General features: G+C 36.8%; 1 protein-coding gene across 2 annotated transcripts in view; it reads right to left on the reverse strand.

The window, feature by feature from the left end:
* The window catches only part of ST6GALNAC5 (ST6 N-acetylgalactosaminide alpha-2,6-sialyltransferase 5), an 84092-nt gene that overhangs the window by 11958 nt on the left and 47400 nt on the right, over nt 1–24734 (reverse strand). The window contains exons 4-5 of one of the 2 annotated variants that reach the window (XM_058175272.1): nt 22781–22848; nt 2895–3304 (exon numbers count right to left, since the gene is read on the reverse strand). In XM_058175272.1, coding sequence (XP_058031255.1) covers nt 2895–3304; nt 22781–22848 — 478 coding nt within the window. The remainder of the gene's footprint in view (nt 1–2894; nt 3305–22780; nt 22849–24734) is intronic. The other variant, XM_058175273.1, reaches the window with a different exon arrangement.

A 24734-nucleotide genomic window follows, 5' to 3' on the forward strand; every position in this document is an offset into this window, starting at 1 on the left:
TATGGAGGATCACTTTAGTGATAATGCCAAAGGCATCTTCTCACAGTCACTTGAGTATTTTACCAAGAAAGCCACATGGACAGAAAAATATAAAGTGATTAATAATACAGTGACAAATGATGGGCACCTCAGTTAGGATAGCTGTCAACAAAAGATATTGAAGATGAATTAAGGAGCTTTCAGAATACTAATGGTGTATATGATTTGACTAGATCAAACCCTTTAGGACATCTAGTTGCCGTTGTCATGTAGAAAAAACCCCCTCAAAGCTGCAAACAGAATTATGATAGGAACATGAAAAGTAAGAAGCACAAATATGGAAAAGCACAACACAGTGAAAGACGAATTGACTACTTGTTGACATCGTAGGCATCAGTGAATTAAAGATGGACAAGAATTGAACTGGAATTGGACATTTTCATTCAAAAGATATGTCATATTCAAGACATGAAAAGAAAGGAATAACCTACTTGCATAATTAGGAAGGTTATATCAAGAATAGTATTTAGCTAAGTGCATCAATGATAGAATATTATGTGTTAGAAATTGTGGACAATGTATAATTATGATAATCAACCAAATTTATGCTCAAACCACCAACACAGAAGTGAGGTTGACAACATTTATAATGAACTTCTATTTGAACATAAGATGTGGTTTGGAGATTGGAATGCCAAATCTGGAAATATTACGGAGGAAATGTAGATGGACTATATGGCCTAGGAAACCAAAATTAAGTATGAGAATCATTTACTAGATTCTGCCAATCAAATGACTGGCATGCTAACACAATTAGCATAAAATTTGACTAATTATTGATGGATGATTAGGGCTACTAGAAATAAAATGAAGTAATATAAAGTTGGCTTATTTGATCAAAGTTAAGATACGTTGTTATTTCTGGTAAATCTTACTGGAGGACTTCTGATGATACCAGGACTGAAATGATGATGCTTTATGGATATTTGTCTATAAATAATAGATGGGATATAGGGTGAAAGTTCATTGATTGTAAATTAGGAGAAGGTGAACAGTTACTAAAATTGTTTAGTCTTATGGTGAAGATTGGAAGTTACGTCTTTATTTATCTTCTTACTTTTTCTCTACTATATTGGTCGCATTGGTGGATGATCTCTGGCGGGCCAGGGACAGGGGGTACTCCTCTGCCCTGGTCCTATTAGATCTCTCAGCGGCTTTTGATACCATCGACCATGGTATCTTGCTGCGCCGGTTGGGGGGATTGGGAGTGGGAGGCACCGTGTATCGGTGGTTCTCCTCCTATCTCTCCGACCGGTCGCAGACGGTGTTGACAGGGGGGCAGAGGTCGGCCGCGAGGTGCCTCACTAGTGGGGTCCCGCAGGGGTCGATTCTCTCGCCCCTGCTGTTCAACATCTATATGAAGCCGTTGGGTGAGATCATCAGTGGCTTCGGGGTGAGATACCAACAGTACGCTGATGACACCCAGCTGTACTTTTCCACCCCGGGCCACCCCAATGAAGTTGTTGAAGTGCTGTCCCGGTGTTTGGAAGCCGTATGGGTCTGGATGGGGAGAAACAGGCTCAAGCTTAATCCCTCCAAGACGGAGTGGCTGTGGATGCCGGCATCCCGATTCAGTCAACTGCAGCCGCGGTTGACTGTTGGAGGCGAGTTATTGGCCCCAAAGGATAGGGTGCGCAACTTAGGTGTCCTCCTGGATGACTGGCTGTCGTTTGAAGATCATTTGACGGCCGTCTCCAGGAGGGCCTTCCACCAGGTCCGCCTGGTTCGCAGTTGCGCCTTCCTTGATCGGGATGCCTTGTGCACAGTCACTCACGTGCTCGCTACCTCTCGCTGGATTATTGTAATGCTCTCTATATGGGGCTCCTTGAAGTGCACTCGAGGCTTCAGTTAGTCCAGAATGCAGCTGCGCTGGTGATAGAGGAGCTCGCGTAGCTCCCACGTAACACCGCCTCCGGCGCAGTCTGCACTGGCTACCTGTGGCCTTCCGAGTGCACTTTAAGGTGTTGGTTACGACCTTTAAAGCGCTCCATGGCTTAGGGCCTGGGTACTTACGGGACCGCCTGCTGTTACCATATGCCTCCCACCGACCCGTACGCTCTCACAGAGAGGGACTTCTCAGGGTGCCGTCCGCCAAACAATGTCGGCTGGCCGCCCCCCAGGGAAGGGGCTTCTTTGGGGCTCCACACTTTGGAATGAGCTTCCCCCAGGCTTACGTCAAATACCTGACCTTCGGACTTTCCGCCGCGAACTGAAGACATACCTTTTTATTCGCGCGGGGCTGGCCTAAATTTTAAATTTTACATTTTAAATTTTAAACTACATAAATTTTATCGATTTTAAATTTTCTACTAATTTTAAATGGGGTTTGGTTTTATAAATTTTAAGGTTCTAGGCTAATTATAATAAGTTTTTTAACTCGTATTTTAAATTGTATATTGTGGTGTTTGTATTTTATTGTAGCCTGTACACCGCCCTGAGTCCTTCGGGAGAAGGGCGGTATAAAAATCAAATCAAATAAATAAATAAATAAATAAATATATTCTTATTTTCCTATTTGCTTTTTCTTTGCACCTTTCAGTTTCTTTCTACTCTTTTAGTTTAATTAGACTTCACTATTTTAATTTAAAGTCTTTAATTAAAAAAAGTTTTATTTTAAAAAGGAACCAGTCAAACTACATATCAATACCAAGAAATGGAGTCTTAGCAGCCTTTAATAAAATGTGTTAGTTGGAAAAAGTGCTATCAGATTTCTGATTTTTTTGCCACCATAGACCAACACGACTTTCCTCCTAATGCTGCAAAGTGATTCAAATTGAGAGCAAATGCTTCAAATAATTATTCTACCAATTACAGGAATACTTTCATTATCTATTGTTGTAGAATTGTTTTCATACCTGTCTTTCCCAGTTTCCTGTTTGAAGAGGTCATCAAAATGAAGCATTTTGTGTCGAGATATCATATATACTTTTAACTGAGGTAGTATTTGATTCATCAGTTGCAAATTATTATAAATTAATCCTTTTCCATCTCTTCTCATGTACATACTTGGGCCCCAGAAGATAAATACAGTTCCATGACTCATATTTAATAGTTCATTGCGATTTCGCAAAATCCTCTGAATACTGGAATGAGCTATAACTCGCAAGGTTGTCTTGTTTCCAACATCTTTCCCAAATCCCCGTGTAGGTGCATCATTCATTCGTATTACACACTCTGTCTGATCGATCTTCTTCCCTTGATGGCTTCGCAAAAGGTGTCCAGAGCTTGTGACTAGAGCACAATTGGTACAATGCATTTTCAAAGGCTGCAGAGAAATAAACGTCTCTGTTAACATCCAAATATATATGTCAACACATATTCAAATCCTCCAAAACTGGGGAAAAAATACTGCCAAGATAATGGTAGAAAAAGAACAAACTAAACCCAAGTGATGGGCTTCCAATGTCATTATAAAAAATTAGTTCTTTTCATCTATCCACAATATCTCAGAAATCTATGAAGCCTGGCAAATTATTGCCAGTTTTGAGATATGTATTTTTCTTTAGCTAGGGAACTATGAGAGCAGTTTCTGGCTTGCATCACTAAGGAGGTATTTGAACTCGTGGCCCATGCTTTCTAGCCCTGGTGCCTTAACCATTCAGCCAAATTGGCTGCAATAAATTTCAGAAGTTTTTAAAACTGTGAAACATGGCAATCTGATCCACATTCCCTACTTATAAAATCACTTAACCACTGTGACAGACCTTGAATTTCAGCAAAGGCTGTTTATTTTTGCTTTTAAATAAAACTTGGTATCTGCAAAAATAATCTGTGGGGTGCAGTTATCTTCTTTCTCAATGAATTTATTCTATTCCATTTCATTTTCTTTTCTCTGGAGAACCAGCTCAAGTAAAGGAAGGAGAGAAGAGGGAAAGAAAATACATAATTTCAGAAGATCTGCAGGACAGTTGAAGATCCGTTTCTTAGCCACACTCACATTCCCAGCACAGAAAAGAAGGAGAGAGGCAGGAAGTGCAAGCTGCTTGGAATAAAGTTGTCAGATAGGCTATCACAGAGGAATGAAAGAGAAGGAATGGTGAGGAAACAAGAAAGGAGACAAACTGGGTGTCTGAATGACTAAGCTTAGAGGCATGAGAGAGTGAGAATAGACTTACTGGATTTCATAATATAAAAGTATGATTGCATATGTTTTAAAAATGTATACTTTGAATAGGTGCCTGTAAAATTAGAAAATGATTAGGGATGATGATCCAGAAGAAGGGAAACATTTGGAAATTGCATAAACCCGTCAGGGAGATTTTGTTGGTTTCATTTGGCAATGGTTTCATTTCACACTTAAACATGATCATGTGATAAAAATTCAGATGCTTGGCAACTGATTTATAACAGTTGCAGTGTTCCAGAGTCATGTGATCCCCTTTCGCGACCTTCTGACAAAGTCAATGGGGAAGCCAGATTCACTTAACAACCATGTTACTAACTCAGCAATTGCAGTGATTCACAATTGTGACAAGAAAAGTTGTAAAATGGGGCAAAAACACTTAACAAATGACTCATTTAGCAACATAAATTTTGAGTTGAATTGTGGTCATAAGTTAACGACTGCCTGTGTTGCAAACATTAAGTCGTAGAACATTTCAGAAAAAAATGCTTAGATATGATTTGGAAATCTGGTTTTCTTTGCTTTGCTTTGAAATGGGTATTTTGTTAAAATAAAAGATAATATTTTGAATAATTTGCCTTTCTAAAAAAGCATTGGTTTGTGATAATCCATTCTCTGACCATTTACAACTAATATTAGTAATTTCATGACTTTACTTATTTGTTTGTATACTTACGTCTTCAACGGAAACAATTCCCTGCATAATTTTCTACTAATATTAAGGCAATAGTTGTTATCAGATTTACAAACTTTTTTTCAGTATTAAAAGCTCAAGAGCCCCAAAACACTGGAGATTTATGATACATGAAGGGTTGAATGAAAAGGAAGCACTGCATTAAAAAAAGATCAATGACAAAAACATCTTCATCTTTCAGCAACTTTTTAAAGGAACCAATGTGTTGCCCTCACTGATTTAGCTTCCTTTACTCTCAGCGGAGCTGTCATGTAGGCCTAGATTAACCAGAATCAATTCTGATATTACCTTTTTTTAAAACTCCAAAATCCAGCAGACAAAAAGTGTGTGTTTGTACAAAAGAAACATGTTAAGAATTTTAAAAGAGTACTTCTCAGTACGTGCTCAGCATTTTTAGTCAGAATTTAGCGGTGTAGTTTTTGTGTATATAATTGCACTTGAGATAGTAGGTAGGGAGATGAAAGAGATATAGATAGATAGATAGATAGATAGATAGATAGATAGATAGATAGATAGATAGATAGATAGATAGATATAGACAGACAGACAGACATGTTCATGGATGGAATATAAAAACATGGAATATTTTCTTAATTCTCAGAATGCTAAACTCTATTTAATATATCTCCCATCCCAACAGTGACAGCAGTAAAGAGATAAGAAATATCAAAGACATAAAAAACATTTGAGTTATTAAGTCCAGTAAGAGATATCAATAAAACTGTAATAGCTTTGTCAACTATGATGTCAGATTTTACAGCAGAAACTATTGTGTTCTGGACTTAACTTCATTTTGTTTTAGTAACATGGGTCATGGAAACTGGAATTATTTATAAAATAATAGAACATACAATAAGGATTGAAGGGGACTTACATAAGCCAAGCCTCTACATGGACCAGAGTTCATTTTTATAGCCTTTCACATATGATCATCCAAGAGAGGCCACCACCTCCTAGTATAATCTACTCCATTGTTGAGCTCTCATTGTAAGGGACTTTTTTTTAAATGTTTTCTATGTTCAGCAAATACCTATTTTCTTGTAGCTGAAATCAATTGTTTCTTGTTTTATCATTTAGAACCCCAAATAATTCTGTCACATCTTCTGTGTGACAGCCTTTCAGATATTTAAGACAAATCTGATTTTCTCCAGCTATAATATCAATTGCTCCAAGCGTTTTTTTAATTTTTTTTCTTCCAGACCAGGGTCTTTATTATTTGGTTGTTCTCATTTGGATGTATAACATGCAATCTTGTTGGTGGTCTAAAATGCAGTGCCTAGATCTGAATGCTATTCTGAGTGTGATCTGGCCAACACAGAACAGAGAAGAACAATTACTTTAAGTATTTAAGTGAAATAAAGTTATGGAATGCTTTTTTAATAGCTTAATGGACAGAAGGAGTAACACTGAAGTAGAGCAGGAAAAAGATGTCATCAAAACAATGGGCAGAAGTGTAATTTGAAAAAAACACACATCTCAGACATTATCACCCTAGTTCTCTTGAACATAAAGAGAAGGAGGGAGAAGCATTTTCAGACATGCAAGATTCTACTACTTTATAATAAAGCTAGTATTAGTTTGTGTGTCTTAGATTTCCAAATCTAAGATGTCTATTTTGGAGGGCTGACAATAACCATTCATATGTGAAATGAAATTTTAAAGCATTTTCTGGGTCATTTAGCTTTTCTGTATTATTTACATTTTGTGGAAAGTATTGTTTGATGTAAAGAATTATAGAATAGAATAGAATAGAATAGAATAGAATAGAATAGAATAGAATAGAATAGAATAGAATAGAACAGAACAGCTTTTTTTATTGGCCAAGTGTGATTGGACACACAAGGAATTTGTCTTGGTGCACATGCTCTCAGTGTACATAAAAGAAGTTACGTTCATATCACAGTATTACCTTTAACAAAAATATTAATATATTTTATCAAAATTACATACAAGCACAACTTATAGGTTAAAGCAAAGTAAAACTAATTCTTACTTAAAATAATCTAAGTACTTGCTGTAATGTGCAATTGTGTGCCCAGGTAGTTACATGTTTACTAAAAAAAAAATAAGTTTGGGAAAAAATACTATTATTTTACAGATCAAATTAACTCAAGCCATAGTAGAGGGAAATTGGGAATCATTTTCTTGTTTGATAGAATGGGGAGTGACTTTTAATGAAATTCTTTTGAGGTTCAAATTGAGACTATGAAAAATATTTGTAGCTCATCACTCCAGTTCCCAGACTAAGTAAGTGTTACATTCGGTCCACAACCCATGCTTTACCCGCCTCGTTCTAGGACAGAACAGTAAGGATGTCTCTCTGTTGTATTTTGATGAAAACATTTCAGAGAACCATAGTTAGATCAATGAAGAACATTATCTACATCCAAGAAAGTGGTTGAGTATTGCCACTATGTATATTTCTAGAAACCTACAAGATAAATCAATTATTTTAATAGCAAGTAAGTCAAGATTTGCATCTTTGCAACTTCAATTTTTTATGCCAGAGTTAGTTTTGTTTGGGAGCACTTACTATGCAAAGCCTTACTCTTGCACATTCAGCATTAAAAGTTTAGTCTTGTTAAAACACTGAGTATTTTCAGCGTATGACAGACGGTTCTTAATACTGTATGAAATTAGCTGCCATGATTTCCTGTGGCAGAAAATTATCTATGTGTCATTAGACACACAGTTAGCGTGTCTCCATATATTAATCTCATGTGCCTCTTAGGGATTTAACTGAAAAAAAAAGCTGGAGTCAGCATAATGACATACCATTTAACTTTGCAGAAGAGACATATATGTATGAAACAATTTTTAAGAGTAAGTGTACCAAGATATAAATTAGTAATGATGCTTGGTTTTGCCTTATGAAGCAGAAAGTAAGAGATGCATTGACCTGTCTTGATACAACATTTACTTGTTTTCCTAACAATAAGAATTTAGACATTTTTATGGTATCACTTTTGAAAGTTCAAACACACCTTCCCATATGTGATCTTAAATTACAATGTAATGAAAATTCCACTATAGGGGCAATTAATTATTACTGAGGCAATTTGACATAAAAGTAAAATTTTCCAACCAGGCAGAACAACCTAACATCTTGAATAGTCTCATAGATCTGGGTTCTCTCATCATTTCCAAATAAACCTTCCTAAACTAGCAAGAAAATTATCCTTATGTATCGAAATATTCATGCCTTGTGAAGTAGGATTCTTAAAAGGTGTGTTTGTGTGTATATGTGTGTACGTGTAGGCATGCATGTACTAGAAACTCACTAGAAACACCCAGTTTCTAGCTGGGTGTCTTAATTACATAAAATTAGCTCTAAGGCAGTTCTTACCTGTTTTTTTAAAGTATATTTCACATGTCATTTTGCTGGATTTTCAATGACAGAGTAAAAGTAAAATAGCTTGGAAGGGCAAAATGAAGTGTACTTTTTGTTTCAAAAAAAGCATCAGCAGGCACCTTTAAGTATGTTCCTTTAATGTGAGTTGAAAGAAGCACATAAAACAGTTTTGTCCAAAATAATCTTTCCCATTCAGCTCTTTGTTCAACGATAGTATACCTATTTTCAGTGCATATATGTGGGACTTTAAAGAGCTTTCTTTCAAATTACAAACACCATATAATATAGCACATGAGCTGTTGACTGTAGTGGGTACTAGAGAACATGTGCCATTTCTGAAATATCTGTTAGTTTCTGCCCCAATTCAACAAGATGTAACTTTTATTTTTAAAGTCCCAAACTGATCACGTCCATCCAATTTCTGGGCTGCATTAAAAGCATGTCACGCTTGAGGATTGCAAGCTCACACTAAATGCTTTTCTCCCAAAACCCATTGTCAGTTCTGCCTCTCCTCTTCCTTCACTTTAAACTTCAAACACTATGCCAATTAGGAAGACTGGAACTGTCATTCTTGACTTCCAAGGTCACCAACATAACTGGTATGATTCTGCTAAAAATAAGGTCTACCGTTCAACCATCCTGCTTCCCTTGAACATTTTTGTAAACTTTCCAGCCCCCACTGAATTCATGGAATGCATTTTTATATAATCCAATTATTATTAATAAGTGGTAGCAACTACACCAGATACAAACTATTATTCGGTAAGTAAGGTTCTTCCTGATATTGCAATTAAGTCCTGTATTGTTAAAAAAAAAACCTCCGAAATCATTATGAAATAATTCTAGCATGTATGTTTCTTTTAAATTACGACGTAGACAGATTTCACTGTTGTATCCTCTTTAGCCATTTTCTCCTGCTTTCTCCTGCCATTCCTGTGCAATGAAAAATGAATTTATTTGGAGGCCCTACTTCAATCTGTCCCTTGTTTTATGTAATAGTTACACCTTTTATCAAATAGTCTTTCTTTGCCTATATGAGAACTATTGTATTTTTCGAGTATAAGACACACCGGAGTATAAGACGCATTTTAATTTTGGGGGAGGAAAAAAAGAAAAAAAGAATTCTGCCTCTGCCTACCAGCATCAGGATCAGCCTCACTTCCACTCGGATTTTGGTAACGGGTAGCACAGATCTTTTTATCAGTTTAAAATAAACCCTATCACTCTATTTAACTGGAGTGGGTAGGATGGCGTGGGGGATGATTTTCATGGGGGCAGAAGAGGACTTGGCACTGAAGGCTCCACTCTCAAGACACCCCTGTTTTCCTAAGTATAGCTATAGGCGTGGAAAGCCTGGCTTTCTCGCAGCAGGGCCCCATAGAGACACAGCACTTCAGTCCTCCTGGACGCTGCCATCTCGTAAACACGGTGCCAGGCTTCCCAGCAAGCCTCCTGCACCTCTGCTGCCTTGGTCAGAGCCTGATTCCAGAAGCGGCCTGGGGAAGCGCAGAGGTCAGGACTTGGTTGGCAAAGCAGGCGCAGCGCAGGGGCATAAGGCAAGGCGCAGCCACCCAAAAACACTGTTGCAGTGATCTCCACTGCCTGGAGAGCTCCGCTGCCTCCCCAATTCCCCAAAAGAGCATCGTGTTTTCGGTCCAGGCAGCGGATTGCGGCAACGGTTTTTGGATGGCAGTGCCTTGCCTTACACCTCCTGCGCAGCACCCAGCAAGCCACCAGTTCCTTTAAGATGCAAGCCCACTCAGCATACCCAAAGCCTGCAGGTAGTCTGCACGGACCACCCTCACCCTATGCCACGTAGCAGCCATGGGGGCAGAAATCTCGGGAGGTTAAGGAGAAGTCTACTGCTGTAGGGCGTGGTGATCTCCAGTCCTCGCACAAGTTGTGAAGCAGCCGTCAGAACTGCTGGAGCTGCTCCAGGCCGACCCTGGGAGAACTTGGAGCTCTCGGTGGTTAAAGGGGAAGAAGAAAACTGGGCACATTGAGAACAGACACTCTCCTATTGCTGGAACAAAGGGTGAAAGCAGTGGTGAAATCTGAACCGGTTTACTACCAGTTTGCTGGCTGTGCACGCGTGCAGTGCACACCAAAAGGAAGCATGGGGTAAGTAGAACAGCGTGCAAGGGGGTTGATCAGCTGTGACGCTCAATCTTTTTTTTTACTTTTAAAAGCATTTTTTACAACCTATTCGGCTGAAGAGGTTGTAAACAAATGCTTTTTAAAAAAAGGCTCTGACAATTGTGCGGCTCAGCTGGGCGGAGGCAGGGAGGCAGGGATTTTTGCTACCAGTTCTCTGAACCACCTGCCATCGCTACCGGATCAGCTTATCCAGTCTGAACCAGGAGCATTTCAGCCCTGGGTGAAGGGCTGCTTCTCCTGCAGTCCCCCCCACCCAGTCCTTGCGCCTTCCCTTGCACCTACATTCCTCCCTCCTTAGCCACCTTCTCCTCCCAAACCGTCTTCATCCCCAGAGGGGGTCCATCCGCAGTTGAGTTGGTTTCCCCCCCTTGCTCTTTAAACTGAAATGCACTGAGCAGCTGGGGGGGGGGCAATGTGAAATGTCTCAGCTCCCCACATCCGCTTGGCATTTTGACCACCCGAAATGGATCAGCGCCACCTCCTCAGTGTCCAGCTGCTGCTTTCTCCCAGTGCTCACTGCTTTATCAACAAGTCAGAAAAGCAGTGCAGTTCAGTATAAGAGAGCAAGGGGAGAAACCAACTTCAACCTTCTTCCAGCAACAGGAGTATGTGTCTTCTCAACGAGTTTTCTTCTTCCCCTTTAGCCACCAAAGAGGAGGAAGATGCACAGCTCTGCAAATTGTTTTGAGGAATTGAGGAGGAAAATGCTAGAAAACGCAATGCTTTTTCCTCCGATTCCCCAAAGCAATTCGCAGAGCCGCGCACCCTCCTCCTCCTTTTCTGCAATCTCACTTTCTTTTTCCTCCTGGCCAGATCCCGGGTCAGGAGCAGAAGCTGACCACCCTCAGCCTGGGTAGTCTGGAGAAGGGCAGGCCGGGTGGCGAGCCACTTGCCTTACACCTCTCATGCAGAAGCGCCCACTTCACAAGAGCATCGCTTCCATGCATCGTGTTTTCCAGCATTTTCTTCCTTGATGTGGCCTCATGAAAATGTGGTGGCAGTGGCTTTCGGCCAGTTCCAAGCAGTACCCTAACCATTTCCGCCGCCCATCTTCCTGTGTGTGGAGACTGAAAATGTGATCTCAGTTTTAGCAATGTGAGGATCCCCACCACCTGAAACCGCCGGGAAATGTGACGCACAGAGGCCAACAACCTCCAAAGGTTGTACATTCAGACTAGAAGATGCACCCAGATTTTCACCCTTTTGTGGGGTAAAAAGGTGCAACATACTCCGAAAAATATGGTAACTCTCAAAACAACAGTGTATGAATAGAAAATTGGGTGATGAAATGACCCATTTGTCAGATGCAAAATTATAACCAGAGGAATGCATACAGCTTCAGAATGTACACCAAGTTGCAAGGCACATCTCTTATGTCTTTAACTGGATTGGTAAACAATTTCCTTAAATATGTTCAGAATGAAAGTCACTAACTCTGCTCCTCCTTCCCCAAAAGCAAGCAAAATATTTCCTTTTCTGAGTAAACTGTTCCTGTCCTTTATATCCTTTTTGGGAAGGAATATTGGTGATGGCGGATCAAATTTCTTTGTAGCTATGCCACCCTACATAATTTTTTTTAATCATGAATTTATAATGGATTTTCCATAAAAGTACTCCTGACCAGGGAAAGATCATTCCTTTTTATTGAGACTTCTGTTGACAAGAAACAACATTGCTTTGTCTCTGAGTTATTATTTTGTGTTGTTAAGCAATAGGCGTCCATACATAAATAATCAGAGAAACGATGCAAGCAGACCAGAGGAAGCAAAATATATTTCAAAAAGGCAACGTTTTCATTTAATTCCTAGCCAAAGGCAACACAAGGTATTTTATGCCAGCAGATTCCAGATTGTTGCTCTAGTACAGGGACTAAACTGGGCAGGGAGCTGAGATTAAATAATAATCAGTTTGGCAAATTTCTGTTTTTCCCTCCAAATTAAGCAATCAATGGTTTTGATATGCCAGCATTACAATAGAATTGAAAATGTTCTTGAGCTCTGTCTCAATGAAAATTAGATCTTTGTGCTTATCATTGCACAAGGAGCATATTATACCCTACTCCCCAAAATAGAAACCTAAATTACTTCCTAGAGTTCTTCTTCTAGAAAAAAGACCCTTGAGGTCTCTATCCTGTTGATGTCCTTTGCAGCTCCAGACAGACCAATTAACAAGGGAATTAGTTAGCTAAATGGGCCTTCCTTTTCTTGTTTGCAATACTGTAGAATGTAACTAGGATAAAGATGACATTTTAAAAGTTCATGCAGACCTATGGTGTTCTTTTCTCCAAAAGCCTTAAGCACTCAGCATGAATAAGGGAACATCTGCGTGGACATTTTTTCAACGTGGGTTCTCTTTGCAAAGAAGTTACCTCCCACAGGTCACCTAGCAGGTGGAAGTCATCTTACCAAGCAAGAAATGGAGCTTGAAATAGAAGAATTGTGCCAGCTATAAAACAGCTTCATTTGTGAGTTTTCTCCCACTGTTTAAAGGTTTTAGCTCCACTATGAATAAAAGATATCAAACCTATTACATACATACGTGATGAAGTACTATGCTTTTTCAGCCTCAAAATTCGCGAATACATCACTTCCATGCCTGTGTATTTTCATCATGCTGTACATTTTTATGCGGCAGCACATGCTGAATAGTCATATTGATTAATTTTAACTTTAATTAAATATACAGTTAAATTAAAACAATTTTCATTTTTGTCTTGATTCTGCCACGCCCCTTTCATGGCCCTGGTCATGAGATGTGCAGCCCTGTAGCTACCACACAAAGACCTAACCAGCCTGCTAGTCTGAAAAAAAAAATCTACAATCATGTTTTAAATTGTAATTTTATCTTAAGGCTGTACCTAAATAATATTCTGTGAGATAATAAGGCTGGAAATGTGGGTAAACATTGAGGCTGCATTCTCTTCCAGTCCTATGCCATGACAGGCCATCTAAGTGGCTATACAAATCAAGACACTGATTGGCATTAAGAGATGGTCTCAAAGGTTCAGGACACAATCAGGGTTATGGGAAGCCAAGGATTCTCAGGCTAGAGCTGGTAGTTACATATATGTATAGCAATAGTTTGTCTTCATCTCTCATGTACTATGCCAAAAATATTGATTTATTTGTGGGATACATGAGAAAAAGAAGAAGGAATTTAAATCACAATTGATAGATGAGATATTTGCATCTTTATTGGCAATGGGTAATTAACTTGCTTCATTCTTGGATGGGATATTCTTTTCTAGCCAATATGTGTCTAGGAGATTTTCAGTAAGTCTAACTAGGAGCAACCTAAGCTGAATGATCAAGTAATCTATGATTTAATGTCAAGTCCTGTGTAGGGCAACAGCTATGAATACTGTGCACCTATTAGACTTTATAATATCTGAAAAAGTGCTTACTAACTTACAATTCAATGGAAATGAGATATTTTCTAGGTAGCTTGCCATGCAGCTTATTTCTGTCTACTTGTCAATGGAAGCAAGTAAAACATAGGCTTTAAAGTTGTTTATACAGTTAAAAAGGCAAATCAAATGGAGTATTTTGTTAGTTCAGCACCTTTAGAAAGCTTTCATGTGGGAAGGTGAATATATAATACTGACAAAATATAATTTGGGGACATACCGATGGGAATAATAGGCAGTCTTCTATTAGTGAGTTTTCTCCCACTGTTTAAAGGTTTTAGCTCCACTATGAATAAAAGATATCAAACCTATTACATACATACGTGATGAAGTACTATGCTTTTTCAGCCTCAAAATTCGCGAATACATCACTTCCATGCCTGTGTATTTTCATCATGCTGTACATTTTTATGCGGCAGCACATGCTGAATAGTCATATTGATTAATTTTAACTTTAATTAAAATATACAGTTAAATTAAAACAATTTTCATTTTTGTCTTGATTCTGCCACGCCCCTTTCATGGCCCTGGTCATGAGATGTGCAGCCCTGTAGCTACCACACAAAGACCTAACCAGCCTGCTAGTCTGAAAAAAAAAATCTACAATCATGTTTTAAATTGTAATTTTATCTTAAGGCTGTACCTAAATAATATTCTGTGAGATAATAAGGCTGGAAATGTGGGTAAACATTGAGGCTGCATTCTCTTCCAGTCCTATGCCATGACAGGCCATCTAAGTGGCTATACAAATCAAGACACTGATTGGCATTAAGAGATGGTCTCAAAGGTTCAGGACACAATCAGGGTTATGGGAAGCCAAGGATTCTCAGGCTAGAGCTGGTAGTTACATATATGTATAGCAATAGTTTGTCTTCATCTCTCATGTACTATGCCAAAAATATTGATTTATTTGTGGGATACATGAGAAAAAGAAGAAGGAATTTAAATCACAATTGATAGATGAGATATTTGCATCTTTATTGGCAATGGGTAATTAACTTGCTTCATTCTTGGATGGGATATTCTTTTCTAGCCAATATGTGTCTAGGAGATTTTCAGTAAGTCTAACTAGGAGCAACCTAAGCTGAATGATCAAGTAATCTATGATTTAATGTCAAGTCCTGTGTAGGGCAACAGCTATGAATACTGTGCACCTATTAGACTTTATAATATCTGAAAAAGTGCTTACTAACTTACAATTCAATGGAAATGAGATATTTTCTAGGTAGCTTGCCATGCAGCTTATTTCTGTCTACTTGTCAATGGAAGCAAGTAAAACATAGGCTTTAAAGTTGTTTATACAGTTAAAAAGGCAAATCAAATGGAGTATTTTGTTAGTTCAGCACCTTTAGAAAGCTTTCATGTGGGAAGGTGAATATATAATACTGACAAAATATAATTTGAGGACATACCAATGGGAATAATAGGCAGTCTTCTACTGGTGAGTTTTGAGTCTACCTCAAAGAAGTATTCTTGTTTAATTCTTACCAATAGAAGAGAATATATATATAACTCAGGTTGGACTGTGGAGTCCTTGGTGGTCTCTGCACTTAATTAATATCTATAAGGCTTTGTCTGGCATCCATAGGTTAACACATTAACAAGTTTTTTCTTTTTTAACAGTATTAAACCTTATGGATAAAAGGAGGGGAAGTTTAATAGACTTTTTTAAAAAAACGATAAAATGCAAAACTAGATTCTCATTCTTTAAAAAGATGCAAAAACTAAAGTCAACTTTCTTTTTGGTCTTTTCTTTGACTATTAATTCACATGACTCTACCACTGGGCACTGATTTAATTATCTAAGAATAAATACATCGGGAGCTTTTTATTCACTGTAAGAGTAATCAAAGTCCAGCCTTTTGATAGAGGATTGATTATTCACTTTTCACAAATGCCTTCAGGCTTTAATAACAGGCTCATTATTACATCTGAAAATATATCCTTTAATCTCAAGCAGTTTAAACTGTCTTACCGCAAATATTTACTGATTATACAACATGACTCTTATCTCAAGGTGATAAAAAAAACCCACCATGCTCCATAAAGCTTTCCATGTAACATTTTCTTTTCTAAAAAGTATTGTTAAGCAATGAAAAGGCATTGCTTAGGGAAAGTGTTTTCCGCCACATTAACTCCTTTTCAAGGGTTTGCCTGATAGTTAAAGCTTTCTGTAGAATAATTAAAATATAGCCCTTCTTTGGAAATGCATTTACAAGCCCAGGAAAAGGAACTGTTTTCAAATAGTGAGAATAATATAAGTGGGTACAAGAGAAGAGATAACTTGATCTTACATGCGGAAGAACAAAGAAGAAATCATGGCCCTAGTCAACAGTATTAGTTGAACACTTTTGGTCTTGGATGAAATTTCACTGCATTATTTGCATTTGAAAATACATTCAGAAGTTCGGTGTGGCTCAGATATCCCATGAATTATATTATAGAAGCAATATTTGCAGTATTACTGCATTTGGGAACATTTGTTTACTTATTAATGAATGCTAAATTCCTTTACCCCTTTAAAAATGGAACCATTCAAGAACTCTAGCATAATGACTAAAAGCAACTGGTAAATTAACGCTCATTAAATTTATTACTGCTGTTTTATTTTTAATGTGGTATCCAGCATACATTCTGTTTAATACAACAGAATAAAAATAAAATGGTAAGTAAGAAATATAATATCAACAACAAAAAGCGTGTTGTGGTGTTTTTGATATCTACTAAACGCATATAGGTTTTAACTGTTTAAAAAACGATGACTATATTTCATGGTAACTGTCCATATATTATCTGCATCTATAAAGTAATTCATTCCTAAGTCGTAAATAGCATGAGGTCGTCAATTCACTGAATAATTGGAACTATAAATATGCTTTTTCAATATTGAAAGTCTAGTCTCTTAGCAAAAAGAGAGGCTCCGAAAATCCATTTCTGTAGTCTAGCTGTCAATTTTCATGTAGTAGAAGAATAGTTCAAAAGAAGATGGCCATCCAGAAACATTAAATTTTTACTAAAATTGTACTGATATATTTCTTCTAGGACAAAATTAAAACATTGCAAAACATTTTATTAAAATATATTATTTTATTATTCATCTTGCTTCTCCTGCAACATGATGCCTACTCATTCTTTTTCTGTATAAATGCAATGGGACTAATAGTACTTTTTAAAAAAATACAAGCCACAATCTAACTATCTAATGAATATTGAAGTTAAAATAATTCCCACTGTTTAAACAAAATGAGATTTTTAATACCCTGTTCCATCCAGACTTTAAAAAATGCATAATGAATTTTATAAAGGCTAATCATCAGCTGATTTATTTTAGAAGATCTGGTAAGCTCTTCTAATAATTTAAGCATCTATGAAGCTGAAATTATTGTTTACCTGCAGAAATCAGGGAATACCATAGCTGGAGAATAGCATATTTCAGCACAGAACATAAAAGAAAAAGGGAAAAAGTAAAATAAAATTACAAGAATCATACCAAGTCTGATTTACTTCTGTTACTACCCGCTCCCATAGTCAAATGATGCATCTCCTATATTACAGTCAATGTGCAATCAATCAAACTGATTTCTATATATGTAGCTAATACTTATTAGCCAATTAGATAACACTAGCTTAAGTAACAATATGGTCAAATTCTGGGTTACAGTACCTAAAATGTGGTATCAAATACTCTAATACCTCTAAGTAAGCATTTAACACACATTACTGGATTTCACGTATCTGGATCACTGATTGTAGTACAGATTGTTCTTGACTTACAACAGTTTATTTAGTGACTGTTCAAAGTTACAACATCACTGAAAAAAGTGACTTAGGACCATTTTTCACACTTGCAACTGTTGCAGGATCCCCATGGTCATGTGATCAAAATTCAGACGCTGGTTGCAGTGTCCTGGGGTCATGTGATCACCTTTTGCGACCTTCTGATAAGGGAACTCCAGGGGAAGAGAGCTTCACTTAACGACTGTGTCATTAACTTCATAATTGCAGTCATTCACTTAACATATGTAGCAAGAAGAGTTGTAAAATGGGGCAAAACTCACTTAACAAATGCTGGGCTCAATTGTGGTCGTAAATCGAGGACTACCTGTAATAAAGTATGCAAAATTGCCTTATACACTGTAAGCCGCCCTGAGTCTTCGGAGAAGGGCGGGGTATAAATGTAAACAAAAAAAAAAATCCTTATAAGGAATCAGAAATTCTTGATTTTGGAAATTTTCATATGTATATAATGGAGCAGAAAGAATGGAGATGAGGATCTGATGAATGCTGAGTAGCCTGATTGTCAATTGTGCTTTAAAATTCCATTTAAATTATGCCACATCAAAATCAAGTAAAGATTTATTTCTTCCATCTGTACACAACAGGAAGCTTCCACCACCACCTCCTTTTTTTTTTTTTAAGCAGCAAGTAGGTAAAAAAGCAAAAGCTATCTTTCTGGTCTCTGCCGTGCTGATTTGAATATCTGCCGGCAAACAATCTAAAAAAAAGTAGAACAGAATATGACTGATAAAAGACTTTCAGGCATATGAAATCCTTTGTAAGCAAGACTTTTTTTCATCAACCTCTCCCCTTCCTACAACCATCCCTTGATAAGATAGGAAGCAACATTTTATTTATTTATTCTATTTATATAGCAGCCCATCTTAGAATTGCAATGTGGAGTTAAAAACTCATATATAATAAACAATTATTTTTGAATTGTTGGTAGATGGGATGCTCAAATATAGAGTAGTTTTCCATCCAATAAATGTGTCCCTGAAGGAAAATTAGCATCAATCACATGATTATTGAAGAGGCAGATAGTCAGGTTATCACTGAATCCTATCAACCAATGTAATAATGGTCTAAGAAGAAAAAGCAATCAGAGAAAAGAAGGAAAATGCAATGAGAGGGAGAAAAAAGGAAAAAATAAGGAAGGAATCTGCTATGCGGATGAAGATGAACAGGCGCCCAAGAAATAAATCCTTGTGTTTTATCTTTAAAAGTGTCCGTGTAGTTTTCTATAAAATATCAAACATTGACGAAATTTATTTTTTTAGCTCGAATAAATAGCACTGAATTTCAATAAAGCTACCAGCATCATCTGTAAATAGGCTCCACATTCCACCTTAAAGGTACATCCTTAAAACATGAAAACATAGTGCAGTGGAGCAATAGACAGCGCAAGTTTCTAACATATTTGCTGGTATAGTAGAGCAAAAATATATCTAGTCAAGCATGCAGCAATGACTATTAACACAATTTTTCAGGAGCTGGCCTTCAGATATCAGCCTTCAACATAGCTGCAAAATATATACTGTAGCTGTTCTAAATCTGAAACCACCCATTGTTTCTTCTTCCAAAAATGTGTCTATTCCTTTCTTAAAGGCATCTTGTGCAGGGACACTTTAGCAGAACCACAGAAATATTCTCACACAGCCTATATATTTAAATTACCATTTAAAGAAGATAGCTTAAAGGTAGTCCTCAACTTACAACTATTCAAACTTACGATGGAGCCGCCCCCAAAAGATACTTACAATCCAGTTTTTGACAGGTGCCCAGCTCTCTGCAGGCATGTGACTGCATTTCAGGCCCTTGGCAACTGGCCTGCATTTACAGCTGTTTGCTCTCTCCTATGGTCACATGATTTATAATGCTGTGTTTTTGTTGTTGTTGTCAAAAATGGGGTTTATTTCCCCATAGCTAACAATGGTGTCCCCCATGGCGTCCTCTCAACAACTTAACAACAGATTTGCTTAATGACCATTGCCATAAATTTGCTTAATGACCATTGCCATCATGGCCTACCTTTATAGTCTCGAGTCGGGGAACACAGGTAAGTCGAGGACCACCTGTATTCCCCTGGCAGACATGATACAATTCAGAAATCAATTTACAGCAGTTTTAATCAGATTTTCTGTCAAGAAGCAATGCTACTGTGGAAGAAATAATCCATGATTTAGGATACAAGCTCAGTGATATTTTGTACTGAAACATATAACATTGATTTATCATGTTTATTTGACTTAGTTCGATCATTAAATGTGAAAAAGGATTTTCCGATCATGAACTGAAAGTTGTTTAACTGAAACATTCAGAATGATTTGGTTAACAGCAATTCAAGTAATTTCAACAGCGTAGTTGGAAATCACCCATAGGAAACTAAATACTTTGTGTCACATAGATTGGCAGCATGTAGCCAATCTTGGCTAATTTAGAGAGCTAAGCAAAGCTCCTCATGTTAGAACTTTGATGGAGACCATTTGCAAGTTCATGGATACACACACTAGAATGGAAATTAAAAAAATTATCCTGAAAGACAGCACTCATGCCAAGAAAACTGCCTTGATGTTTACACTGTATGTAAATCACCAGGAGCCAAATTTAAATGAAAAACAACTATTTTAAAAATTATAAACGTTTCCCAACATGACAATTCAAAAATACAGACTTATTTTGCATGGTTTAAAATGTTATAAAAACATAGGGCAATGGAAATTGGGTGGAATAAAATTAATATTGACAAAGTGCTGTGCATCGTGTATCCACTCATCTCTTTTCAGTAAATTTTACAGGAATTGCTTTCAGATTCAGTAATAATAATAATAATTTTATTATCATTGTACGTGTATACACAATATACCCATACAACGAAATTCACTTAACACCCAAGGTCCAATACATGTAACAATCCCCAAACACACTCCCACCCACCACAAATTCCCCACTGCTAAACCACCCAAACATTCACACAACAGACCAAATAATGCTGTCCAACAGCTCACTGATGGTGGCCTTTTAGTTCATTGTTGACTGCAATTATAGTTCTGGGATAAAAACTATTCAGAAAACATGTGGTCCGAGTTTTAATTGTTCTGTATCTTCTGCCAGAAGGCAACAGTCCAAAAAGATTGTAAGCAGGATGGGAAGAGTCTCTGAGAATGTTATGCAACTTCCTCAAACAGTGAGATTCAAAGATGTCGTCGAGGGCTAGTAGCTGGAGCCCAATGATATTCTGGGCAGTTTTAATGATTCTCTGTAGAGGTTTTTTGTCTGCTACAGAGCTGCTCCCATACCATGCAAGAATGCTGTATGTCAGGACACTCTCAATGGTGCTGCGATAGTAGGATAGAAGTAGATGCTGAGAGATTTATCTTCCTGAGCATTCTCAGGAAGTACAGACTCTTCTGTGCCTTCTTCACAAGCATGTTAACATTCATAGTCCATGAGAGGTCTACGAGATATAAGTGCCCAGAAATTTAAAACTACCCATTGCTTCTTCTTCCAAAAATATAATAGTCCTAACATTATTTAATAGTTCGGAATCAGAGAGAATAAAACCTTGCTTTAAATTGCTTGACTCCTGTATTTCAAGAATTATTAGCTATTTGAGATATTTAGTTTAACATCCCTCTTCAGTTTGCCGGTTATGTTCCTTCCTGATAACAATTTTGAAACTGCCCAACTAATATATATTATTATGCATGCATTATTATTGATGTAGAAAACATGAAAACTTCCCAGTATATTTATGTCAATCAAGATAATTTATGTTCAATTAAATTCAAAGTTTATAAAGAAAATGTAAATTATGTAAACATCATTAGCAGATTAAAAACATTACATAATTTTCTACCCAATCAGAAAAACACTTTCTTAACCAAAAAAAGAAAAAAAACATGAAAAGTCAGTGGAAAAGAAAACTTTGGAGAGGAAGTAAAAAAAAAGCTCTAAGTAAAATACTGACATCCTGAAAGTGACTGTGGTAAGAAAGTCATTTCTCTTCTTCCAACCAATTGTGCCTCATCTAAGGGGACAGGGAAAGAAGAATTATAAGCGAAGTATCTTCAATCCTACTTTTATTATATTGTCTACTTCCAAGATAATACATTAAATTCAATAATATGGGTCTTTGTTACCTGTATCTTACTTATCATATTTGAGGGGGCTACAATAATTCTGCCATGTATATTCAAGTAACTATTAGCAAATGATAAAACAATACCCATTTCATGAGCTTATCTAATATATTTCAGGAACCTCAAGTGGGAGTTGTAAGAGAGGGGAAAATAAATTAACTTCAATGAATATTAAGTTTAAAATCCACACAAACACAAAGGGACAGTCTGACAAGGTTAAACAATTATGGAACTATAGAGAAACATTGATTATTAAGTTAAGATTAGATTCACCCTATACTTATAATTCAGTATCTTGAAAGGACATATTCTTAGTAATTAGCATGGATTAAACAATATAATAAATAAGGTTCTACTGAAAAGCAACTTGAAAATATATTAACTTCTGCCACTATTTTGGCTGATTACATACAGGAATAGAAATGTTACAAATATACAAATTTATTTGATATGTAGGCATTTCAATGACTGACCTCAGAGTTCCTTGACTTATTACAAGAGTACTCTGCACAGTGTATTCTTGCAGTGCACTCTTTGTACTCTGCACAGTGGTCAATGTACAATACTAGAACTGTCATAAAGTTAGAATTATTTCCTATCAAATAATATGCAAAATGACAAAGTAAAATTTAGCTTCAAAACTGCAACATTTTATGCAAAAGGGTGACAAATGTATTTGATGCTATAGCATGGAACTGTGTACTATTTTTAACTATCTGCAGTTTATGTGTAACCCCAAACCCAGTATGCTTACTCAACTATGCTCACTAAATCAAGTCTACTATAAACTATGATTTATAAATTTGGTTTGCTTCAATAAATTGTAATTATTTATTAACACATCAGAACGTGCATGAATCCAAAATGCTAAACCATATTTTTGCATTATGATCAAAGGAAGCCCTGGCCTATTCTGATAGCTAAAAATGCAAATGATTTGCAAGATATAGCAATGAAAAAAACCACAGTTTAAATATAAAGATTAAACAAATGACAACAGTATAGCAACCAAAATTAGCCTTAGAACTGAAGAAGCTTTTTGGGTGAGAAGCGAAATGTTTACAAGGTAAAACCAAGGAAGTCCAGTTACCTTTTTGAAAAAGCATCTTTGGGACAACCATGACCTGGATGATTGAGACTCTCCATAGACAATTGAAACTGAAGAGACAAAGAATAGCTTTTCACTTTGGGTACTATGAGGTGCATATATGTACAAAGAACCTAACTATATGGACAATGGTTTGCATGTGATACTCTATGTAAGCAAAAGTTGGGCTTTGAAAAAGCAATATAGGAAGACTATTGATCTTTGAACTTTGGTGTTGGAGAAGACTCCTGGGAATACATGGATAATACAAACAAATGGGTCACAGAACAAATCAATAAAAGTTCTCATTGAGATAACCCGGCTCAAATTATCACATTTTTGACACATTTACACAATCCTTGTTTTGTTTCTTGATTATATCGGAGTAGAATTTGGGGAACTGGAGAAATTCATAGTCTTATTTTCTATCAATGGCTTCTAATCGCTTTTAATTCCATAACATAAAACAACAAAATAGGATTCAGTTAACAGTGGCAGAGAGACATGAGCTAAAAATCATTGCTGTGGTTTAAAAATATATATACTTTTTTGATGATGCTCATGGTGATTTGGATTAGTTTGGATATAAGCTTTTCACCATTAGGAAAAAAAGAAATCACAGTCCAGATAGAAAACTGGACAGTGTTGGAAATATCAACTGCATAACTAAATTTTACCATGATCAACTAAAGTTTACCAGTAATAAGGTTTGAAAAATTTTCCAGAACAGAATCTGCTTATGTTCCCATGAATAAATTCAGCCAGATCATGTGGGTATGTATTACACCTTAATATATCACATACCTCACCCCAGCTAAGAAAAAGAAAATTACTTAGTGTTTAATGAGAATGTTTACTCAGCAATAAAAATTATAGAATAATAGGTAAGCAAATATTTAAAATATATTTGCTACTGGATGTAGAACTTAAATACTTACTGTATTTTTTGGACTATAAGACACTTTTTTTCTCTCCCAAAAGGGGGCAAAGATGTCTGTGCGTCTAATAGACCAAATATTGCTGAAGCCCTGCCCACCCACGAGCCATATTTTTGACCTCCGCACGCCCTGTGTTTGGGCCTTTTTTCAGCCTTTTTCAGCCCATTTTCGAGGCTTTTTTCGGCCTGTTTTTGAGGCTTTTTTGGTCCATTTTTGAGGCTTTTTTTTTTTTTGGCCTTTTTTTGGTCTGTTTTTTTTTCCCCCCCAGAAAAACGGGTCGAAAAAAGCCTAGAAAATGGACCAGAAAGAGCCTCAAAAACAGGCCAAAAAGCCCCAAAAATGGACTGCAAAAAGCCTCAAAAATGGGCTGAAAAAAAGCCCTGGATACAGGCCAGAAAAAGACTGGAAAGGGCCTGAAAAAAGGTAGGCCAAAAACATTTTTTTGTTGTTTTCCTCTTCTAAATTTACGTGCATCTTAATAGTCCGAAAAATACAGTACTTCATGCTGAAATATATAGCAACTCGACTACTTTATATCTATTTTATTTATTTATTTATTTATTTGTATCCAGCCTTTATTATTTTTACCAATAAATCAAGGCACTAAACGTGTCCAATACACCTTCCTCCTACTATTTTCTCAACAACCACTACCCTGAGAAGTAGGTTGGACTAAGAAAGTGTGACTGGCCCAAAGTCTCCCAGCAGTTTTCCTGGCTAAAGTGAAACCTGAACTCACCATCAGCTCTCTAGGCTGATGACTTAATCATTAGATCAAATAGGCTATGTGGACTGCTAATGTATAGTATAGTAATATATGTATACATATATACTGTCTATGTAATGCATTTTATTCTCAAATAGTTTCCATGGATTGACTTCTCAAACTATAGTGCTTTCTTCTCTAATGGTTTGAAAACTTGCAGTTTCTTAAATGCTAAAGAAATGAAAATTGCTTAGTGGGCTAGATAAAACCAAATCCAAGTTTTTCAAAAAGATATCCATGGTTCAAGAAAACG

The sequence above is a fragment of the Ahaetulla prasina genome, chromosome 3, assembly GCF_028640845.1.
Source record: "Ahaetulla prasina isolate Xishuangbanna chromosome 3, ASM2864084v1, whole genome shotgun sequence".
Classification (NCBI taxonomy): domain Eukaryota; kingdom Metazoa; phylum Chordata; class Lepidosauria; order Squamata; family Colubridae; genus Ahaetulla; species Ahaetulla prasina.